Source organism: Phycodurus eques, chromosome 5 (assembly GCF_024500275.1).
Source record: "Phycodurus eques isolate BA_2022a chromosome 5, UOR_Pequ_1.1, whole genome shotgun sequence".
Lineage (NCBI taxonomy): Eukaryota > Metazoa > Chordata > Actinopteri > Syngnathiformes > Syngnathidae > Phycodurus > Phycodurus eques.
In genome coordinates this window covers 5,552,458-5,575,502 of record NC_084529.1, presented here as the reverse complement: position 1 = coordinate 5,575,502, position 23,045 = coordinate 5,552,458, and the positions used below count along the sequence as shown (strand labels likewise).

Sequence of the window (23,045 nt, the reverse complement as noted above, 5' to 3'; positions counted from 1 at the left end):
TTCTATGGACTTAAACTAAACCAGTGATTCTCAGTTTTGGTACAAGTACCTCTCGTGGCTCCCTCTAGTGGTACATAGGATAATCACTGCCCAAGTACAGTTCAGTTGTATTTAGCTTTTAAGTAAAAAAAACATTTGCATTTAATCTTGAATAACTTTGTTTTAAAACATTTATTCATGTATTAATTGTGTTTAGGCGGCACGGTGGACGACTGGTTAGAGCGTCAGCCTCACAGTTCTGAGGACCCGGGTTCAATCCCCGGCGCCGCCTGTGTGGAGTTTGCATGTTCTCCCCGTGCCTGCGTGGGTTTTCTCCGGGCACTCCGGTTTCCTCCCACATCCCAGAAACAAGCATGCTAGGTTAATTGACAACTCCAAATTGGCCGTCGGTGTGACTGTGAGTGCGAATGGTCGTTTGTTTCTATGTGCCCTGCGATTGGCTGGCAACCAGTTCAGGGTGTACCCCGCCTCCTGCCCGATGACAGCTGAGATAGGCTCCAGCACGCCCGCGACCCTAGTGAGGAGAAGCGGCTCAGACAATGGATGGATGGATGAAATTCTTATTTTTTTGCATAGTCTCCCTACTTTGTTTAAGCTCATCAAACAAATGTAAATATCAGCCGTAGATAACCCAAGTAAACATAAAATGCAGTTTTAAAATTGTGTTTATTTATTAAGGGGAAAAAAACTATTCAAACCGACCTGGCCCTGTGTGGTCACTCTCAGCGGCAACAACTCAAATCAAGTTTTCAATAACTGCCAATGCATCTGACAACAACAAACAATAAAGATGATTCTGATTCTGAACTGACTTTGTAAGGTCACAAGACATAGGTGTGGTCATCCATTTCCATCCATTTTCAACACCGCTTATCCCAGTTAGGGTCGCAGAACGCTGGAGCCTATCCCAACTGACTTCGGGCGAAAGGCGGACTACACCCAGAACTGGTCGCCAGTCAGTCGCAAGGGCACATATAGACACGGACAACCATTCGCACTCACATTCACAATGTCACTGAGTGGGAACTGAACCCATCCTGCCTGCACCAAAGTCAGGCGTGTGTACCACTACACCATCGGTGACTTTAGGTGTGGTCAGTGAAAATGAATTCAGCTTTCAAAAAAATGTGGTTTGAGAGTTAATTCATGATTTAATAAGGGAGGACAATTACTGTTTCACACAGGGCCAGGTGGCTTTGAATAGTTTTTTGCTTAATAAATAAAATCACCATTTAGAAACTGCATTTTATGTTCACTTGGATTGTCTTTGTCTGATATTTACATTTGTTTGATGGTCTTAAACATTAAAATGGGGAAACTATGCAAAAAGGCGGCAACTCTATTTTCACGGCATTGTACAGTACAAAGACAACAACGTAAGATGATTAATTGAAGACTCCCGATGTCCTCTTTCATCTCTTGCCACTTCATACTGCAAAAAGCATGATGTTTTATGTCTTCGATATATTGTTTGTTTGCTTTGTATTTTTCGTGACAGTGGCCTCTTGGAAAAGTACTATTGGCCCTCTGTATGTATATGAGGCCTGACAAATAATCCCACCATACCATACCATACAATTCAAATTCATACAGAAGTAATTCATCCATAAAAATAAATGTATTTTTCTCTATTCACCAATTTCTGGAGTTGCATCAATGTAAATTGTAGATGTTCATTTGTATGAAATGCATGCCACTATAAAACTATAATAATACATTGAAATAAACCCGATAACCATCCATTCATCCACTATCACCACCGCTTAGCCTGTTCAGGGTGGCGGGGTGCTGGAACCTATCCCAGCTGACCAGGCACAAGGCACACTACACCCTGAACTGGTTGCCAGTCAGTTGTAAGGCATACATTGACACAGGCAACCATTCACACTCAACATTCACACCGTCACTGAGTGGGAACTGAACACACACTGCCTGCATCGAAATCAGACAAATGTACCACTACACCACCAGATAACCCAGAATATTAATTTCCCCTGGACTACATTACATAGTTTACAGTATTATTGTACAAAAGTTACTCAAAATAACAAAGCTGCTTAGGGCTCCTGCGAGGGGAGTAATGTACTGTCCCAATGCGTTGAGCCGATTAGGTGAACCATCCAGCCATCCATCCATTTTCTGAGCCGCTTCTCCTCACTAGGGTCGTGGGCGTGCTGGAGCGTATCACAGCTATCATCGGGCAGGAGGCGGGGTAAACTAATTTCTTCCAATGCCAGCAGCTCTGCATCCTCCATGGCAACTCCATGATGATTGAGGTCACCTGCAATGATGTCGAGTCATCGGGTGGGCTTGCCTCCATCCTGCAGACTTTGGGTCAAACTAGAGGATAGCTTTTGTTGGATGATATAATGGTAGGCGGAGAGTATGTCCAAACCAGTGGGTGCGACGCTGCGCAGCCAGGCATGATACTGCGGGCCGGCATGTACGGGCTCTTAGCCTTTTGTTGAAGACCTGCTGGGGCAACCTGATGTTCTCGATGGTTCCGAGAGGAAGCAGAAGAACCAAGAGAGCGGCAGAGGAGGGAGCCACTGGTTAAATACCCAGGGGGTGGTGTTCAAAGAGGACCGATGACCAGACAAGACCACACTAATCAGCTTGAATCTAGTCTACAATTTTGACCCATGAAATGGGTTTACAATTATATATTAATATAAAATACTCCCAACTTTGTACAAACAACTTTGTACTCTTTACTCATAGGTCCAGCATATAGAACAACTGTTTAAACTTTAGTCTTGGCAAATCAACTGCTTATGGTTCAAACACATTTCATGCTGCTTGGGGTTTCAAATCAGGACAAACAGTTCTCAAAGTCTTGCAGCTGCACTGGTAAAGTTGACACACTGACACAGACATCAAGGCATATATTTCTGCAGAGTTTGTGAAATATTAAAACGGACATTTTAACTTCAGTTAAAAACAACTCAATGGAAGTTTATGGGATGGAGTACTCTCAAACCCCAGTGGTGGCGCCGTTTGTCGCTCTGTCCCTTTTGGCTGCTGTCAGTTCAAATGAAGAAAAGGACTCTTTGATGACTGTAAACCAAGATTTCAATGGCACCTGCGAATTACTTTAGGGTCCAGTAGGAGTCTTCTTGCGGTAGTCTCACAGTAGGGCTGCTTGGAAGAAAGCAGTTTATCAAGTCGTGGGGGAGACACTGTGACACCTCAGGTTGCGGGGAGCATGTCCGCTACAAGTGCAGTGGTGTAAAGCAGCTTGAACAGGACAACGATCTTGGATAGTGATCCAAGGGTCTGTAGGATAATCCACAGTGAGGTATGGCAGATCATGTCAACGGTGGCTTTCAGATTTTTGGACCCAATATAGAGATGTGATCTTTATGGAATTCATGGGCCTTCTCTATTAGCCGGCGAAGGGCAGAGATGCAGTCCGTTGTGGAGCGGTTGGGCATTAAGGCAGCCTGCTATGGACGGCGGCTGCTTCTGATTGGTGGAAGATTGCAGGAGTGAGTTGCAGGAGTGAGCAAGATCCTGGTAAAGAGCTTGCAAGGGATAGAAAGTAGATTGATGCCTCTGTGATTCCTGCAGATGAGTCTGTCACCCTTGTGTTTCCAGAAGAATAACGCCTCTGGTCCAGTCGCTGGGAAGCCACTCTGTCACCTCCGTCTCTCATTAGGGCTGTCTTAATGCGTGGGCCATTATGGGCTTGGCACAGCAAACAAAAAGACCTGGCTCATGTTGTTGTTATTGGCCGCTGACTGTAAGTGTTCAGCTGGTTCTTGCCAGTATCCCTTCCCTCAGTAACAATCACATAGTGCAGGTGGTTCAGCCGACGATATTTTGTCAGATCGCATGGAGGTGGTCCTCACGGCAGCGGTCAATGATAATGAGGTTCTGTTCCGATATCCGATATATTGAGAAATAAGGATGTGGTCGAGTGCCTTCTGAGTTCTGCCCTCTGGGCTGTACCGTGTCCAGTAATGGATGAATTTACGGGGAAACCATGTGTCAGTGAGGTTGCATGGGTGGCAGAGTAGAAGAAGGCGATTGACATTATCGTTTGTAGACCTATCGGCAAAGGTTGTGCCGACAGGTGAGCCGGTGAGCAGATCATTGCTCTACAGCAGGTGTGTCAAACTCATTTTTGTCACGGGCCACATTGTAATCACGCTTTCCCTCAGAGGACCATTGACTGTGAAACCATATAAATGTTTAGTCACCTCATAATATTATTACATACACACAACAAATTAATGGATACCTAGTTTTGAAATCAGAAGTCAAAGATAATAGTTTGTTCAACTATTGTTCAAGTTATTGTAAACAGAAAATGCTTACAATGTCTCAACAATACTATTCATTGTTATTATTTTATGAGGATTCGAGCAAGAATCATGGATGTTGGCACAGATGATTTGCTTTCGCGGGCCACATGAAGCGATTTGGCGGGCCAGATTTGGTCCCCGGGCCTTGAGTTTGACACCTGTGCTCTACACAATGGCATTGGCATCAATGAAAATGATGGTAATGGCATTACAATTAAATTCAATTACAATTAGTTGTCTCAATAAATTAATGCAGTCAAGTATTTTTTTTTAATCCAGCACAGAACTCCAGGGGAAATTAAAAATCAACAACATTTGGTGAAACAAAAAAAAAAAAAAAAGGCATTTAACAGGGGGTATTAAATGCCACTAAAATGCACACATAAAATGTATTTGTTTTCATGCTTCAAAAGCACAGACAGTACCTGTATGCAAATGTAATTGATACCGTATTTAAAAATAGTAAATACTAAATAGTAATAGTAAATAGCAAGAAGCACAAATATATGGTAGAACAATATTTAATATAGAGTGTTTCTTGTTGCAGGATGATGACTTGGAGACTGACCTGAACAAACTTTGTCTTCGTCCTGCCTTAGACAGACCCAAAGAGCTACTGCCACAGTACAGCCGTCTTTGTCCTGAACTCTCACATGACTTCCTGGTACTGTTTGTAAGAGTTTTTCATCTGGCATGATACAGTTAGGTCCAGGAGGATTTGGACAATGATATCATTTTTATGATTTGGTGATTATAATGCACACCAACACACTTGATTTGAAATGTACAATCACTGTATGTGAACAAAGAGAGGACTTTAAGCCAGGGGTGTCAAACAAATTTTTGTCTCGGCCCGCATTGTACTTCTGATTTCCCTCAGAAGGCCGTTAGAACAATGAAACCATATAAATGTTTAATCACCAAATCATATTATAACCATTACACAACAAATGGAGGGATAACTAGTTTTGAAATCAGAAGACAAGGATAGTAGTTTGTTCAAGTATTGTTTAAGTTACTGTAGAAGAAGGGTTTGGTAACAGAAAAATGCAATATCTCCACAATATTGTTTATTATTATGACAATTTGGAATTTGGGTACAGATTTTAGCAAAAATCACGCAAGTTGACGAGCATGATTTGCTTTCGCGGGCCACATAAAATGACGTGGCGGGCCGCATCTGGCACCCCGGGCCTTGAGTTTGACACCTATGCTTTAAGCTTTCAAATAATATGACATTTACCATTTATCAGGACTGAAATGTATTTAGACATTGTGACGAGTATAACCATCATTTTTAATACTTGGACGAAAAGCCTTTGGCCAACGGCTCGAAGAAAAACTTACGGAGAGGCTGCATCGAGCCATCGTGGCCCACACCTTTGGAAGAACCTGCAGGATCAGGACCGCAGAGTCTGTTGATGTTTTTAAAGGGAGGTTCAAGACTCACCTTTGCGGCTTAGCTTTTAACTGATTTCTTAATTATTTAGTGAGTTTATTTATTGCTTATTTATTCATATATATTTTCATTACTTTTAAAATGTTTATCCTGTTTTATTGTATTTCTTATTGTCCTTCATTTGTTTTATTCTGTCCTATTGTCTTTTCGTCTTCTTGAGCTTTTAAGTCGAAATTCAATGTCTCCTCATGAGAGCCTCCACACTGGGAGATGTGTTCCGACTGCTCATGGGATGTCATTCTGCAGTTCCCTCATGGCCTGGGGGCAGGGGGGCTGCGCACAATGTGGGGAGTCCGTCCTGGTCTCCCCGAGTCATGGTGGTCTTTGCAGCGGCATGCTCTGAGGCTGCAGCACCTCTCGGTGTGAATGGCTCCCACGGGTTTGTCTTTCCTCACCTGGATCCTCAGTGCCTTGCTATGTCTATACACTGTTAATCAATATGTGCTGTGTGCATGTTCATGTGGGTGTGTTTTGCATTTAATTGTGGGGGACGGAGGGGTGGGTATACTTCTTGCATTGTATACTTTTGTCTGTTTTAAGTTTTGTATAGCACTTTGTGTTGCATTTTAAGGTATGAAAAGTGCTTTATAAATCAATTTGATTTGATTTGAATGAGGGCTTGAAGACTGGAGCCTATGGACAAAGATGTTTGGACTTTCTTTTTCCTAAGAGATGCTTTTTCAGGCCGTCACCTTCAGCTGCTGTTTTTTTTTCTTAAATCACGGTTGAAATACTAAACGACCATCACACCTTGTTTGTTACATTTCCAATCTTTTGTGGTGGTGTATAAAAACAAAATCATGAAAACTAGTACCAACCAGTAGTCTTAATATCAGTGAAGATTCTCAGTCCAGTTCCTGCAATTCAACAAGCAAACCAATTTTGTAAAAATGTTAAAATAAAAAGTATATATAGTGACTGCCATTTTAAAGTATATAGAGTGACTGCCATTTTGTTATTAAAAATAATTTCATGTGTATGTGATGAAAATGTTAGTCATTTTGACTATTAGTATGTTTAATTTCAGGAACTGTGACAAACAAAACCAAAATGTCATTTTTCTTCATGTAACCTATGGCGCTAACCAGGAAACATCTGTGTCTCCCAGGAGGAGCTGGATTTGAGCTCACCCTCATCATCCTCCTCTGATGACGAAACTGGGAATTGTAACAGTTTACCGCTTCACTCCTTCAGGAGGGGGGGGGGGAAGTACTGATGTTTTCGGCCGAGACAGAAAATGGCACATCAGGTCACACCAAATCAGGTTAAGTTGTAATTGCAATATTTTGCACACAAGATCCAACAAAACAATGGCAGACAGTTATCGTATTAGTGGTCGATACTGAGGCAAAGCAAGATGTAAAAAGATGGGTGGGATGTGAACGGGTTGTACTGCAACATTCTCAAGCTGCCGGCCGCTAGAAGAAGCTTGTCAACTGAGGTTAGGCGTGTCATTTAGGTGTACTACAAGGATCTGTTTCGTGCGTCGCGCTTCAATTTGTTTGTTCGACCAGCACTATGTTATTTGCTAATCGGGAGACCGTGTGGAAAGTGGTGGTGTTAAAACTTTTCAATAAAAAAAGTGGGGTCCTGCAACACTCCTAGCCCCCACTGGTGCAACTGCCCTGATTAGAGCGGTTGAGCGAGCTAGTTGTTCTTGTTTGTAAGTGCTGGCACTGAATGCTCAAACAACGCAACAACATGCAAAGTCCACACAAGGAGATGAAAATTGAACCCTTTAATGACTTGTCATGAATAAGGCTGTATTTCGGCCACCAGCAACCAATCTCACAAGGAGAAAGGTGAACGGGGATGAGAAATACTTGGACTAATTGTAATACTTTTATTCATTGAGGAATGTTGCGGTGCAATGCGGAAGGAGTTTTAGATGGTAGGTGGATGTCCACCATTTCCCAGCGAGGAGGCAGCGAAGTGATGTTTTGGGGTGGAATAATAGAGAGCGAGATGTGTCAAAATGACTTCTGAAAAAAAATATGTTGCGCATACAACAGCATTTTAGCAAAAATCTGAATGATCTAATATGAATTACCTTAACATGTTCTTAACATGTCTATCATATATTTTGTGCATCCAATGTATAGCTGCTAGCCGATTTAAGGCAAAAGATTTCTACAGTCATACTGGGATCCTTAACACCAGCTCTGAAGTTGGAATCAAGGCTGGACAGACAAGGTAAGCTGTTAGTCATTATAATTTCTTCTTTGTGGCTTCTGACTAGTTATTATCTCAAAGAAAAAAAATCAATAATTCAATGTATGCAGAGCTGCCAAATGTTACGTAGCTTCTGTATTTTGCTACGGAAATCACTGAACGTTGACTCGTTACGGCCATAACACTGATTGTTCTGGATATTGGAAATTTTTTTTTTTTTTTACCTCTGACATTACCGTCACATCAATATTGCACAAATTACACAGCTGCTTAGTGCGCGCTTTTTTATTACGCCGCTCGAGTGCCAAGCCGTGGAGGCCAAAGTTCTCTTTGCGTCCAGTCCACATTGTAAGTCACGTATCATCGCCAGAACGTAGGCAGGTTAAAAGTATTTTATTATGATTAATAAATACTTGTAATATAAGATAACCTTTATTAGTCCCACAATGGGGAAACTTGCATCATTTCAGCAGCAATTGTGGTTATAGGAAATATAAATATGTAATACAGCGGCAGGATAAAAGAATGCACGTAATTGGATCAATACGTCTTTATTCCTTGACTGCCAACAAAAACTCTCCACCCAACACCATTGTGCCTTAAACTGCAACCGTAGCTTCTTCGGTACCCTAATCTTTTTGCTCACAAAGTAGGGTTATAACTAACACATTTTTACATTTGTTTTTCTGATTTGGTCATTTTTGTTTGATCTGTATTTGTGAATCATCTCCACCTCACCTGTTTCTTGGTAGATTTGCTGCTTTATTTGTAACCCCTGTCACTTTTGGCACTTGTTTTCTCATCCCAGGGGAGAACCCAAGTCAGGTCTGACAAATGATCAGCAGAACGATAAAGGCGAGGGAAATGGAAAATCTTACAACTCTACCACGATAGGCAACTTAATCGACATTCATGGGGTTGTCATCCCTTTCCACGAACCCAGTATGTATCGTGCTGCAGCCATCAAAACAAAATCTGTTCCAGGATTCAGCACCCTTGCTTTCCCTGATTTCTGGGGTCAGGTCCCACCACCAGGAAATGAACCCATGGCTCCACGCAAGCCCAACATCCAGAGGTACCTTGACGCACAACACAGACCCAGAAAAGGGATCAACATTTTTTTTACACGCCACAGAGAAGAGCCTGCCAAATTTGAATGAATAAAAATAATTGCCACGTGTATGAAATCAGGTTTAAAAATGGTGAAGAATTGAGATGATCTCAGCTTTCAGTCCGCAAAAACCCCCCCAAAAAACAAAACACCCCACAGAACTTTCACCTGTCAGTCAAATGCGTGCCTGCTCTCCCGGATCGTTCTGAGCGGTACCTACGCTCTCATGGGCCACAGAGAAGCGTTCTGTGGCGGCAGGCAACCTCTGACCCCCGGGGGAAAAAACGGCAGCCACGCCAGAACAATTTTCCCCCGTTTTGCCTTTGAAATTCAGTGGCCGCCTCAGAGTGCACCATGGGCGGCCACAGCAGCACGATGCACCGGTCACCCTGGATGATTTTTTTTTTCTTCTCCTCCTCGCCCCGCAACGTTGTAGTCGGCCACTGTGAGGTTGCCAGCCCTAACGCCATTGCGCCGAACCACTGCCGGCTAATCTAGCCGCGGAGCCATCCGGTTCACCGCTGCCTCGCTACATGCGCCGCACGAATCTGCACACGGCAGAGACACTGTAGCCCAACTAGCACAAAACAGATAACACTTCAGGGAAGATGTATTTTTATTTGGTTACAATTTATTTCAGACAATATGTGCACTGATGTTGCAGTGGTTCACTCAGCTGACTTTTTGCAGTACGCGAATGGCTGTCTGTCTCTTTGTGCTCTGTGAAAAACTGGCAAATGGTTTCATACAGTGGTACCCCAAGTCAGCCGGGACAGACTCCACCTCCTTGCAACCACGAACAGAAAAAGCTGAAGAGGGAATGGCTGAATGGATCATAAATATATATCTATTTGAAATATCAATGAGACTTCATAAATACTGTATGTAATCGATGAAAATAATGCCCTGCGGAGCGGAAAGTTAGTTATCGAATACCAAATCAAAGTAAGCCATCTGAATTTATCAACGACACTGTTTTCACTTCAGTCCTTACTTTAAATTAAAATAAATAAATAGGCGGCGGCACGGTGGCCGACTGGTTAGAGCGTCAGCCTCACAGTTCTGAGGACCCGGGTTCAATCCCCGGACCCACCTGTGTGGAGTTTGCATGTTGATGATGGATGGATGGAAATAAATAGGCACCACGGTGGGTGACTGGTTAGCACATCTGCCTCGCAGTTCTGAGGACCGGGGTTCAATCCCCGGCCCCGCCTGTGTGGAGTTTGCATGTTCTCCCCGTGCCCGCGTGGGTTTTCTCCGGGCACTCCGGGCACTCCGGTTTCCTCCCACATCCCAAAAACATGCATAAATTGGAGACTCTCAATTGCCCGTAGGTATGCATGTGAGTGCAAATGGTTGTCTGTTTGTATGTGCCCTGCGATTGGCTGGCAACCAGTTCAGGGTGTACCCCGCCTCCTGCCCGATGACAGCTGGGATAGGCTCCAGCACGCCCGCGACCCTAGTGAGGAGAAGCGGCTCAGAAAATGGATGGATGGAAATAAATAGGCACCACGGTGGGTGACTGGTTAGCACATCTGCCTCACAGTTCTGAGGACCGGGATTCAATCCCCGGTCCCACCTGTGTGGAGTTTGCATGTTCTCCCCGTGCCTGCACGGGTTTTCTCCGGGCACTCCGGTTTCCTCCCACATCCCAAAAACATGCAAGGTAGGTTAATTCCATCCATGCATCCATTTTCTGAGCCGCTTCTCCTCACTAGGGTCGCGGGCGTACTGAAGCCTATCCCACCTATCATCGGGCAGGAGGTGGTGTACACCCTGAACTGGTTGCCAGCCAATCGCAGGGTAGGTTAATTAAAGTCTCTAAATTGCCCGTAGGTGTCAATGTGAGTGCCAATGGTTGTTGGTTTGTGTGTGCCCTGCGATTGGCTGGCAACCAGTTCAGGGTGTACCCCGCCTCCTGCCCAATGATAGCTGGGATAGGCTCCAGCACGCGCGCCACCCTTGTGACGATAAGCGGCTCAGAAAACAGATGGATGGGGTGGATGGATTGATGGATGGACCTTTGCTTTGTTTCATAATGGCGTTTTACAGATAGGCACTTTTGATAAGTGCTCCCAGTGAGAAGGGAAGTTCCCACTGAGAAAAAAGACTCTGGCCGTTCCATTTTAAGCTCCGTGTCTTCCAAAATGAGCTCTTGTTTCATAAGTCATTTTTTGGACCTTTCTCCATCTTTAACGCTGAGTCTCTTTCCCTCTCTCTCTCCTTCTACGTTTCTCCTCGTCCCTGTCTGGGCTGCGCGCGGTCAGTGATTAGCGCCCGAGAGGCAGTTTTGATCGGCTGAAGGGAGTGGCTGAACTCGCACGTGATTGGTACATCACGACCGTAAAGCCTGTAATATGTTGTGCCGCTTAAAATATGAGCACCCCTTATGTCTTGAATCATAAACTTCCTTTTTTGGCTCTGGTGTGGGTATGTACGGGACTGCTTCTGGGTCCGGAGGCGTTAGTAGCCTCTCTATGTCGCCACGATCAAACGAGCTAGAGGGAGCTCTTTAGCTCCTTGGCTCGCTAGCTAGTTAGCTCACAGGCTAGCGAACTTAATAGTTAACTTTCGCTATAGTGCCTCATGTGTGTGCATCTATGGAGCCAAAGCTGTTCTGCCAGCGGCTTGCTGCGTCTTGAGCAGTGCACCAGGCTGGTTATATTGTTAAACAAATATTTAATGGGAGGTGGGTGTTGTTTATTAATCTTTAATTCAGTTGCATGGTTTTCAATTCTTGTTTTGGCAGGCAGAAAGTGCTTGAAGATATCCAACGTTTCTTGAATTCTGATACCATCAACCAAGTTGTCTTCGACCTGGAAGACGACAGGTAAGTAAACGACACATGGAAACTGACATGAAGTACATTTTTATCTCTTGTATGTCACAATATTTGTTGATTTATTTGTTGTTCAATGCTTAGTAAAAAAAAAAAAATATGTTATCATATTTCTGTTAGTTTACAGTTTCCACCAGACAAGCCAGACTCCTTGAGATTCTTTTCCAGTTTTGAATGTGGTAACCTCAGAAAGGCTATTCAGGTTCGCAGGTACGCCCACATTTGCAATGGTAATGAGTTTGAAAATGCTAAAGAGAACATCATCCAAAAGTATATCTCATCATTACAATCAGACGCTTTGTGCTTGGTGTTTATACAATGGGGGAGGGCCTCATGCCAGAAAGTCTATGCCCCAGCCAGCTTTTGTCACAGGGCTAGTTTTTAGCCCCACCCAAAAAAATTCAGGTAGCTGAGATGGTGAAAACGTATTTTAGGCTATATTTCAACAGTTCGGTACGATATTGTTCTCAATCTGCACATTTTCAGTGCTTACCTTCAAACATATTTAATGTATTCCAAAACATCCATCCATCCATCCATTTTCTGCACCGCTTATCCTCACGCGGGTCACAGGCGTGCTGGAGCCTATCCCAGCTATCTTCGGACGAGAGGCGGGGTACACCCTGAAATGGTCGCCAGCCAATCGCAGGGCACATATAAACAAACCACCATTCGCACACCTACGGGCCTACGGGCAATTTCTTCAATCAACCTACCGTACATGTTTTTGGGATGTGGGAGGAAACCGGAGTACCCGGAGAAAACCCACGCAGCCACGGGGCGAACGTTCAAACTCCACACAGGCGGGGCCGGGGATTTAACCCCGGTCCTCACAACTGTGAGGCAGATGTGCTAGCCAGTTGGTCACCGTGCCGCCTATTTCAAAACAAAAGACGAAAATTACTTTTGGGGGAATTTAATCAGAATAGTGTGCTTATGACTGAATCCATGTTTGGAGGTCTATCCATAAAATAGGCGGCGTGCCTACCAAGCTCTTGGTCAGTGGTCCTCAGCCTTCTTTGCATCACATACCGGATGAACGAAGACATATTTTGATGGAACATAGAAAGAAATAAAAAGAAATTATTATATGCTGTATCCAACTCATCATTATACCATTATGATGACTGTAACTGTTGTAATTAATGGGAGCCCTGCACTTGTTTATCTTCATGGAGCCAATCCGATCTTGAGATATTCTGTTTTTTTGTTTTTTTTTTAAACATTCCAAAGGCTTGTCTTTTGGCACAATATCTGACGATGAGTCTCTCCTTGCCGTTGTCAATGTGCATAATTTTAAAAAATGGTCAAAAAAAAGTCAGCTAACGCTGATATTCTCTGCCAATAAATAAAACGGCTAAAACGCTATATTAGTAGTACCAGCTCACAGTGTCTCTTTGATCAACTCAATAACATATTTTTTATTAAGTCTGTTTGTGTGACTCAGGTGGTCGAGGACCCTGCTCCAGATCATCGGAATCAATTAGCTTGTTGATTGTTGAATAAGCATCGGTAAGCTATTGGTGGAAAAAAAAGAAAGAAAAAAAAGAGAAAAACTTTGTGAAAGTCTCTTTTACGATATCCATCCATCCATTTTCTGAGCCGCTTCTCCTCGCTAGGATTGCGGGCGTGCTGGAGCCTATCCCAGCTGTCATCGGGCAGGAGGCGGGGTACACCCTGAACTGGTTGCCAGCCAATCGCAGGGCACATAGAAACAAACAACCATTCACAGTCATGCCTACAGGCAATTTAGAGTCTCCAATTAATGCATGTTTTTGGGATGTGGGAGGAAACCGGAGTGCCCAGAGACAACTCACGCAGGCACGGGGAGAACATGCAAACTCCACACAGGCGGGGCCGGGGATTGAACCCGGGTCCTCAGAACTGTGAGGTGTTGTTATTATTATTATTATTGTTATTGTTAATATTATTATCGATCCATTTTCTGTACCGCTTATCCTCACTAGGGTCGCAGGCGTGCTGGAGCCTAACCCAGCTATCTTTGGGCGAGAGGTGGGGTACACCCTGAACTGGTTGCCAGCCAATCGCAGTAGTAGTAATAATAATAATAATTTGTCAATGCACATCCAAACTTCCAGTGCAATATGATGTTTCATGGTCCATGGGGATTCCAGTCTAACCTCATCTGTCAGCCTATCCATCACCACTGCAAAGAGTAAGGGGTTCAGGGTTGATCCATGATGATCACCTTAAACTCCCCCATCACACCTAAAGCACACCTCACCACTGTTCTGCTGCCCTCATACATCTCCTGTACTATTCCAACATACTTCTCTGCCACTCCAGGCTTCCGCATGCAGTACCACAGTTCTTCTTTGGATACCCTGTCATGTTCTAAAACACCATACATTAAATCCATACATATAACATCCAGTGTTGACTGAAAAAAGGGACACATATATTTCTAACACTAATTCTCTCAAATACTGTAATTTGTGTTGTGTTTAAAATTGTAGCTAGTTTTTTTTTCTTGTTCCAATAAAATAATTCATTGGACAGGTCTCTGTTTCATCATGATATTGTTGGGTAAATATTCTGAGAAATTGAGTATATTAAATTATTTGTGTTATTATGTGTTTTATATTTGTTTAGCGGCCTAGTGGCATAGGGTCAGCACATCTGCCTCAACACTTGTATAGATTTTCTAAGTGTACACCAGCTTCAGAGCACAGATAGACCTACATGTGGTTTTCTTAGACATATTTTACAAAATCTGTTGGACGGCTTTCAACTACTTCAGCGTAACAAACCAGTTTTGTGTAAGAGATGAGAACAACAACACTTCCTGGCAGCATTTGGAAGTCGCCATCATGGCAGGCTGCACAATTTCTCCTCTGGCATTTGTCAGGGAAATGGAGCTAATCATATGGGCGTCTCTTTGTATAGTGGGAGGATACAGAACTAAAGGTGGGCTGTGTATTGTGTCAATTAGAGGCTACATAGACAACATGACCATCATTACAATAACAAAACTTTGCAGTCGACGCTTGCTGCAGAAGCCCCAGGAAAACATCCAGTGGACACAAATGGAGTTCAAGCCAAGCAAATCAAACAGCATTTCCATTGTCAAACGCTAAATAACAGTCGCGTTTCCACATCAGCGATCAACCAATCCCAACAGTCCTAGAGAAGCACATCAAGAGTCTTTAATAATGGTATGATGCAGACTTGAAAGATTTGATCAAGGCCTCAGGCAGATCAACAGAACTCCACTCCTAGGGAAACTGAAGCTCTCGTGCTTCCAGTTTGGCTGATACCCAGACTCCTGTGGCCACTGACCATGTACAATATCTCACTAAGCCGTGTCAACCGACTGGAAAGGCTGGTTAACTCCCATGTGAGGAAGTGGCTCAGACTCCCAAAATGTCCCAGCAGCATTGGGACGGATCCATGTCACTGCCAATTTCTAGTCTCTCACCGACTCCCGAGATCGTGTAGTGTAGTGAGAGCGCCGCTCCAAACCCCAACTGCAGGAGAAATCTGTCCTCCTCCATCATGACATAGTAGGCCACGTCCAACAAAGCATGAGGCCTTGGCCCTGGAACTGTATTGCATCTCTGGCAAAAAAAACAAAAACATCTGCTACCGAACATCAAACCATAATGGTCGAGGAAATGCATCAACAGGAGGAAGCGTCCATACATTCCAAAGCCCTAGATAAATAAATAAAACAACATATTATATTTATATATATTTATATTTATAATTTTTGACTTTTTTATAGATCATTCACCTTTCTGGTTTGTCATATTAAGCAATATTGTCTAAATTGTGCACATTTGTCATGAGGTCTACATTGTATGGTCTGGTGGTTTTGCACATGCTGTACACATATAATGCAACAACGTTTAAAAAAATTATTTATTTACATTCCACTCCAAAATAATGATACAGGTACACTATTTGGTTTTAATCCACTTTTTTTTTTTAGAGAAAACATCCAATGGTCCTGTTGATGCATTCATTCAATATTGAGAAAAGTTATCAAACTGTAATTAAATGTTATTAGTGATATTATTTTGAGAAAGTAATTGAAATAGTTACTATTAGATTTTCTATATTTCCTGTAAACTTCCCAACACTGTACACAACATAGTCCATAGCATGTCTTTTTCAAGTGACACATATCCATGATCTTTTACGTTTCACCCACATCTGACTTGTACGAAATAGAATCTAGCCTTAAACACCTTGTGTGCCTTGTGGGTGTACCTAACAGTGTGTTATTGTATTGGAATAAAATACTGTATAATAATATAAAGTGATACACAAGGAGTGTGCATGTGCTGTTCAAACATTGTATTAAAAAGGAGAAGCATAAATAAACTATCAAGACCTTCTGCTGCACATTCAGTAGAGATTGAATTTCCCCTTAGGGGATGAAAATTAGTCGTAGTTGCCACAGCGAGTCAGTCACATGAGCTGTCTGGCACAGTTTTAATACTGGATGCCCTTCCCTGGCAGAAACCCATTTTGTCAAGTCATAGGACCAACACCAAGGAGCTCCAGTGGCAGGTTGTTGGGGCACTGGCCAGGAATTAAACCCTCACCACCTGCAAGAATGCTGCCGGGGCAAAGACTAGTATAATATATATACTGTATTTTAAAAAGGGGTCATTTGTTGTTTGTTTCTCTGTAGGTGTATTGGGTTGTGAGTGTACCTTCTCTCATTTTTATTTAATTTGTGAAATTATTGGAAATATAACTATATTGATGGATTTATTTTTTATATTGATGTATTGTCTATTATTTGTGGTGATTTGTCCTCTTCTCCTCTGTAGATATGAGTATGACCTAATATTGAATGCCGACGCCAACTGTTCCCAGCACAGCCAGTGGTTTTATTTTGAAGTCAGTAACATGGTGCCTGACGTTCCCTACCGTTTCAATGTCATCAACTGTGAGAAGAGCAACAGCCAGTTCAACTATGGTGAGAACAGTTGTGATGCAAACTAACAATCTCCTAAATTGTACCAGGTAGATTGCTAAGAAAGGACAAATAACTCTTTGAATTATGATTTAGCTCAACAAATAAACCCTTGTTCTTTTTCCACTTTCAAAAAAACAACAACCTTAAAACAAAAATGGGTGAATGAAATTAGAGACAACATTTATCTATTTCAATTTGACCTCGTGTGACTCTGGGTTACTAATCATTGTTTCTTTAGTTTATCACTTTCTGGTCAAATTATTCCTTATTTAATTATAACACTTTTACTTTTTTAACATGATTTGCAGATATTTAAGCTCCAGAAGACCTTGTTCACCCTGTAGGCAAATCCATTCTGTCACTCATAAGGGATTCTGAAACATAACTGTCCGCACTGTAATTTATAAGAGATCAGATCGGATTTACAGTATTGCTTACAAACGTCAGCACTCTGTCATTACCGATCTGCATGGTAGGCAAGAGTATGTAACATTGATAACAATAATGCATATCGGCGATTATGCAATATTTTACAATGTTGCCATAGATATATTGTCCAATGAAAACCCAATTTGTCCAAACTGCATTTTTTTTTTTTTTGCATTTTCTTTCAGGAGAATATTCACGACAATGACTTTTCATTCATCACTGCTGTATGGTGTATGCATGCGCTCAATGTTTGGAAATCACTATGCCCAAATAGATGAAAGACCACGTAAGCCGCAAGTCTCCTGTTTGGTTGCGCTCTCAGCTTTTAACGATATGTAGAAAAGTAACGCGTATAAAGCTTATACAAAGTGATTTCAATGAACATAATACATACAGTACTTCAGTGGCGATTGGTGCTATGTGTATGTGCTTCGTGGAGCTTGTGCCAGGCTCGGCTGTGCTTGTAACAAACAAACATGTCTGTCCCATCTGATTTTAGACAAGAGGCAGGATATTATCCCTGGACATATTGCCAGTCAGTCACTGTGCAGACAACCATTTGGACTGACATTCACACCGACAGACTATTTTGAGACTTGCGATAATGGTGCAGCAGATAACTGGAACAATCTTTCAAATTTGTGATACAAGCACAAACCTCAGCACTAATACTCCTTGGACACTACTCTTTTAAGAAACCGTCTAGGCCACTTGAAATTCAAGATGGCCACCATGCGGACACTGAAACCCCGTTCAACCACAGAATCTCACCGTGCCTGCGTGGGTTTTCTCCGGGCACTCCGGGTTCCTCCCACATCCCAAAAACATGCATGGTAGGTTCATTGACGATTGGCTGGCAACCAGTTCAGGGTGTACCCCGCCTCCTGCCCGATGATAGCTGGGTTAGGCTCCAGCACGCCTGTGACCCTAGTGAGGAGAAGCGGCTCAGAAAATGGATGGATGGATGGATGGATGGATAGATTGACCAGGACATCATGTATGCAATAAAATATTTGTATTATTATTGTATTTTAATAATCGCATCCACCTTAACGGCTCAGTGCCAAAGTATAGAATCTACAGGATCTCAATTAGCTCCCAGTATGCGCTCCCAAATCTGTCATAATCCAGATTTCGAAATTAATAATATACCCCTTCATTTTAGTACATGGGAACAACATGAAATTGACCACCTACAACTATTTACCAATAATGTTTTTAGAACTATTCCAAGAATTCCAAATAATAGGCAGAAACTTTCTTCAATGCAATAAATTAAAGGGAGCAATAAACAAAAGAATACTAACACTCCAGAGCACCCTCGAACTGCCGGAGTTTGTCAAGCAAATAGTGAAGCTTCTCCCCCAAAGTAAAATAAATCTCTCAAAAGTTTATAAATTAATTTCATGTACTAAATCAATGCACTGACCAATCACCAAATGGGAAGAAGACCTTTCCATGTCTGCTGACCGTAGCTACTGGATACAGATTTGTAACAATACGTTTAGAATGACAAAAAACACAAATTTACATCTTATACAATATAAAGTGATCCATATAACTCTACTTTACTCAGTACACTATGCATAAAATGGGCTTTTATCCATCGAATATATGCACGCAATGCACCAAAAATACGCCAGACACCTATTTTCATGCTATATGGGAATGTACACCAATTCAATGCTTTTGGTCTTCGGTTCCACACCGACTCTCTTACATTTTGAATTTCAGGATTCCACTTTCCCCAAGATTGTGCATACTTGGCGACTTAAGCATAATTGACCTCCCTAATAAATATTCACAATCATTACGCATCGCGTTAGTTATCGCTAAGAAAACAATTCTATTAAAGTGGAAAAACAAACAAGCTATTGACATCAATCAGTGGCTAAATCTCATCATAGAATATATCGCGTTAGAAAAAATATCAGCAGAACAAAAAAATCAATTACAGATATACGTAGATAGCTGGTCACCTTTCCTCAACATGCTAAATCTCGACTCTTGATTCCTTTGCCTGGGTAGTGTGTCATATGACAATAACAAGACTATCTTCGTAAGTGTGAAAGCAAACTTTTGAATTTTGTATTCAAGGTTGTTGTTTTACTATTATTCTACCCATCCATCCAATTTCTGAGCCGCCTCGCCTCACTAGAGCCTATCCCAGCTATCATCGGGCAGGAGGCGGGGTATACCCTGAACTGGTTGCCAGCCAATCGCAGGACACATACAAACAAACAACCATCCGCACCCACATTCACACCTACTGGCAATTTAGAGTTGTCAATTAGCCTAGCATTCATGTTTTGGGGATGTGGGAGGAAACCGGAGTGCCCGGAGAAAACCCACGCAGGCACGGGGACGGGGATTGAACCTGTGTCCTCAGAACTGTGAGGCTGACGCTCTAACCAGTAGACCCACCGTGCCACCAATTGCCCTTCCATCCATCCATTTTCTGAGCCGCTTCTCCTCACTAGGGGTCGCGGGCGTGCTGGAGCCTATCCCAGCTATCATCGTGCAGGAGGCGGGGTACAACCTGAACTGGTTGCCAGCCAATCGCAGGTCACATACAAACAAACAACATTCGCACTCACATTCACACCTACGGGCAATTTAGAGTCCCCAATTAATGCATGTTTTTGGGATGTGGGAGGAAACCGGAGTGCCCGGAGAAAACCCACGCAGGCACGGGGAGAACATGCAAACTCCACACAGGCGGGGCCGGGGATTGAACCCCGGTCCTCAGAACTGCGAGGCTGACGCTCTAACCAGTCGTCCACCGTGCCGCCCAATTGCTCTTTAACCAAGAAAAAAAAAAAAGAAGCTCTTTTACCAAGCGAAAATATAGTTTACTTGATGACTAAAAAAAAAAAAAGAAAGTGATTATTAAAAAGATTACTATTTGAATGTGAAACATGAATGTTTACTTATTAGCACATTTTTGGAACATTGATAGATTGCATCCAGGAATATCCCTCACAAACAGTTAAAAAAAAGGTACCGGTAACGTAAATTTTTCTGTCACTGAAGAGTGCAAAGAGTTGAACAGTGCTCACTAATGGACTGTTCCCTCCCGAGTCATCACCGGCCCTCAACAATGAGCTGGTCTCATTGGTCCTTTAATTTAATTGATCCATGACCAGGTCGGCCTTCTTTTGTCATGCAGATGAATTTGAATTTGACCTAATCCTTACATTTGCAGGAATATAGTCCGTTGCAGGTAAACCCGAAACGTTAGCATTTGCACATTCTGTGGCATTCTGACTTGCATGCATACCGGTTCAGATGTTGGCAACACTCGCAATAGGTGGAAGTGCTGTCCAGGTGACCTTCCATGTGTTTCCACTTTTCTACGTCTAGAAGCCAAATGGTTTCTTTTCAACCTCTATTTGCTGTTGCATCAAGCACAAATGGGTGTTTCATTTCCTGAATTATTTGTGTGCATTTGTGTACTACAGGAATGCAGCCAGTGCTATATTCAGTACGGGATGCATTAAACGGTAAACCCCATTGGCTCCGGTCTGGGACAGAAATTTGTTATTTCAGGTAAGACTGCATTACTCAGATTTATTCAACTTTATTCAACTACTTATTCCAAGATTCTCAACACACGTGAACATTTTTTTTTTTTTTTTTTTAAATAGTGTAACTACTCCCACAAGAAAAAAAAAAAAACTCCTTTCAAAAGTATACAAATTAATCTCAAGTACTAATTCAATACACTTACCAATCGCAAAATTGGAAAAAAGATCTCTCAGTGTGTACTGACAATAACTATTGGGCAGAAATCTATAAAAATACATTCTCAATGACAAAAAAAAAAAAAAAAAAAAACAACAACAGTAATTTACAGCTAATCCATTTCAATGTACGCTATACATCACACGTTACGCAATATAGTGTGCATAAAAGGGGCTATTCAAAATCAAACGTGCACTCATTGTACTGAAAACACTTCAGACACTTATTTTCATGCTCTTTGGCATTGTCCACCTGTACAGCGCTTCTGGTCACTTGTTAACTTTCCGCAGTTTTGAACTGTAGGACTCCAATTTCTTTTAATCGTTGTCTGCTGGGTGAATTAATAGTTATAGCGCTTCCTAATAAACATGCTCAACCAATATTTGGAATTCTAGCAATCGCTAAAAAAACAATATTGTTAAACAGGTAAGATAAACAAGCTATCAAATTTAACCAATAGCAAAATCTTGTCATAGCGTATGTAACACTAGAAAATATCTCTGCCAAACATAATTAAGCAAATAGATAACTTTAAGAAAGTTTTGTCACTTAATTTTCCTTCGATGGTGAACCTTGATTCTGTTTGCCTGGGAAAGACATGTAATGTAATGTGTAATGTAAATGTAATGTAATGTGACAAAATCACATCTTCTCATTTGAGACCCCTGTGCATACCATGAGGTCACTTGCGTGCACTTGAACCCTTATCCTTCTGGATCTGCAATGTGGGCCGCTGGGGATGCTGGGTCTGTTCCCCCCTCTTGCGCTTGGGTATGGTTGTGTCAGTGTTCCCCTCCTGGGGGATGCTGATCCTGGGGCTGTTTTCCCGTGCCTGGGTGGTACCCGTTGGCCCCACTCTGGAGGTCTCGTCCTGGTCTCCGGGTGGGGGCTTGCCGTGCTGCTGCGTCCTCATCGTGTGTCCACCTCCTTCTCCCCGGGGCGCACTCTGCCATGGTCGTCGCCCCTCTCTCCCTCGGGCTGTGTGGGGTCCCCGGCTGACTTGAGGCTTATGGTAGGGTGTCAGTGCCTCCTGCCTTGGACGGGCCCGCCTTCAGGGGTGGGGGGGACTGCCCCCCTTTTCTCTGTGGTCTGCCAGCCGGTCGTGTCGGGCCGGGCTGGACCCGCAGGAGCCTAGCCTCTTACTTCACACACTCTGCACATTTTTAGTACTCACTGTACATACTTAGGACATTGGGCACATTTCCATCTCATTCGGGATCCCCTGGGGGACTGGCACTGGGCATGTTGGAGCGGATGCCGGGCTGGGTGCTGGCACATCTATGTTGATTTCCAGTCTGGTCCTCCCTGCCTTCTCTGCCCTGCTGGTCCTCCAATTTTAATGTGTAAATGTTGTATTTATGGTATTTGTAATACATCTTTTGAATTCAAATAGAAGCATGTCAACATATCAAAGAAGATATCAAAAACTTTGACTCCTGTTTGATTGCTCAATTTATTAGTTTAATATACAGGAGAGGACACGCAGTCGCAGCCACGTGCTACATGTTCGGGGATTTGTCCACCGTCTCTGGTGTCACAGACGTGGAGGATTCGTCCACCGTTCCTGGTGTCTCCTCCGGCATGCACACTGTCTGTCCCCTAAAACCCTTTTCTGTCCAGTTGCATTTTCAATAATCATCAGAATAATAATTTGAAAAAATAAGAATAAAAATAAGCAGAGAGAGTATTTTAAACTCCCTGTTGCACAGCTAAACTGTTCCAGCACAAAAGGCATACAGATTCACCATTCTGCAAGGACATGCAGCTGAACAGGACAGGTTTAAAAATAGAGATTAGATAGAGAAAACCTGGGGAAACCCCACACAGGCACAGGGAGAACATGCCGTGCCACGGAGGTTTAAAAATAAGTAAAATAAAAACTTTCCTACTAACATTCTATTCAATGTGTTGGAACATTGGCCGATTGGTTAGACCGTCAGCCTCACAGTTCTGTGGACCCGCTTCAATCCCCGGCCCCGCCTGTGTGGAGTTTGCACGTTCTCCCCGTGCCTGCGTGGGTTTTCTCCGGGCAC

General features: G+C 42.8%; 1 protein-coding gene across 1 annotated transcript in view; it reads left to right on the top strand.

Moving 5' to 3' along the window:
* The window catches only part of LOC133402661 (cytosolic carboxypeptidase 4), a 59,562-nt gene that overhangs the window by 19,874 nt on the left and 16,643 nt on the right, over positions 1–23,045 (top strand). Inside the window, 9 exon segments of the mRNA XM_061676644.1 lie at positions 4,855–4,971; positions 6,875–6,961; positions 6,964–7,030; positions 7,869–7,959; positions 8,747–9,013; positions 11,799–11,879; positions 12,009–12,098; positions 16,691–16,839; positions 20,730–20,817. Coding sequence (XP_061532628.1) covers positions 4,855–4,971; positions 6,875–6,961; positions 6,964–7,030; positions 7,869–7,959; positions 8,747–9,013; positions 11,799–11,879; positions 12,009–12,098; positions 16,691–16,839; positions 20,730–20,817 — 1,037 coding nt within the window.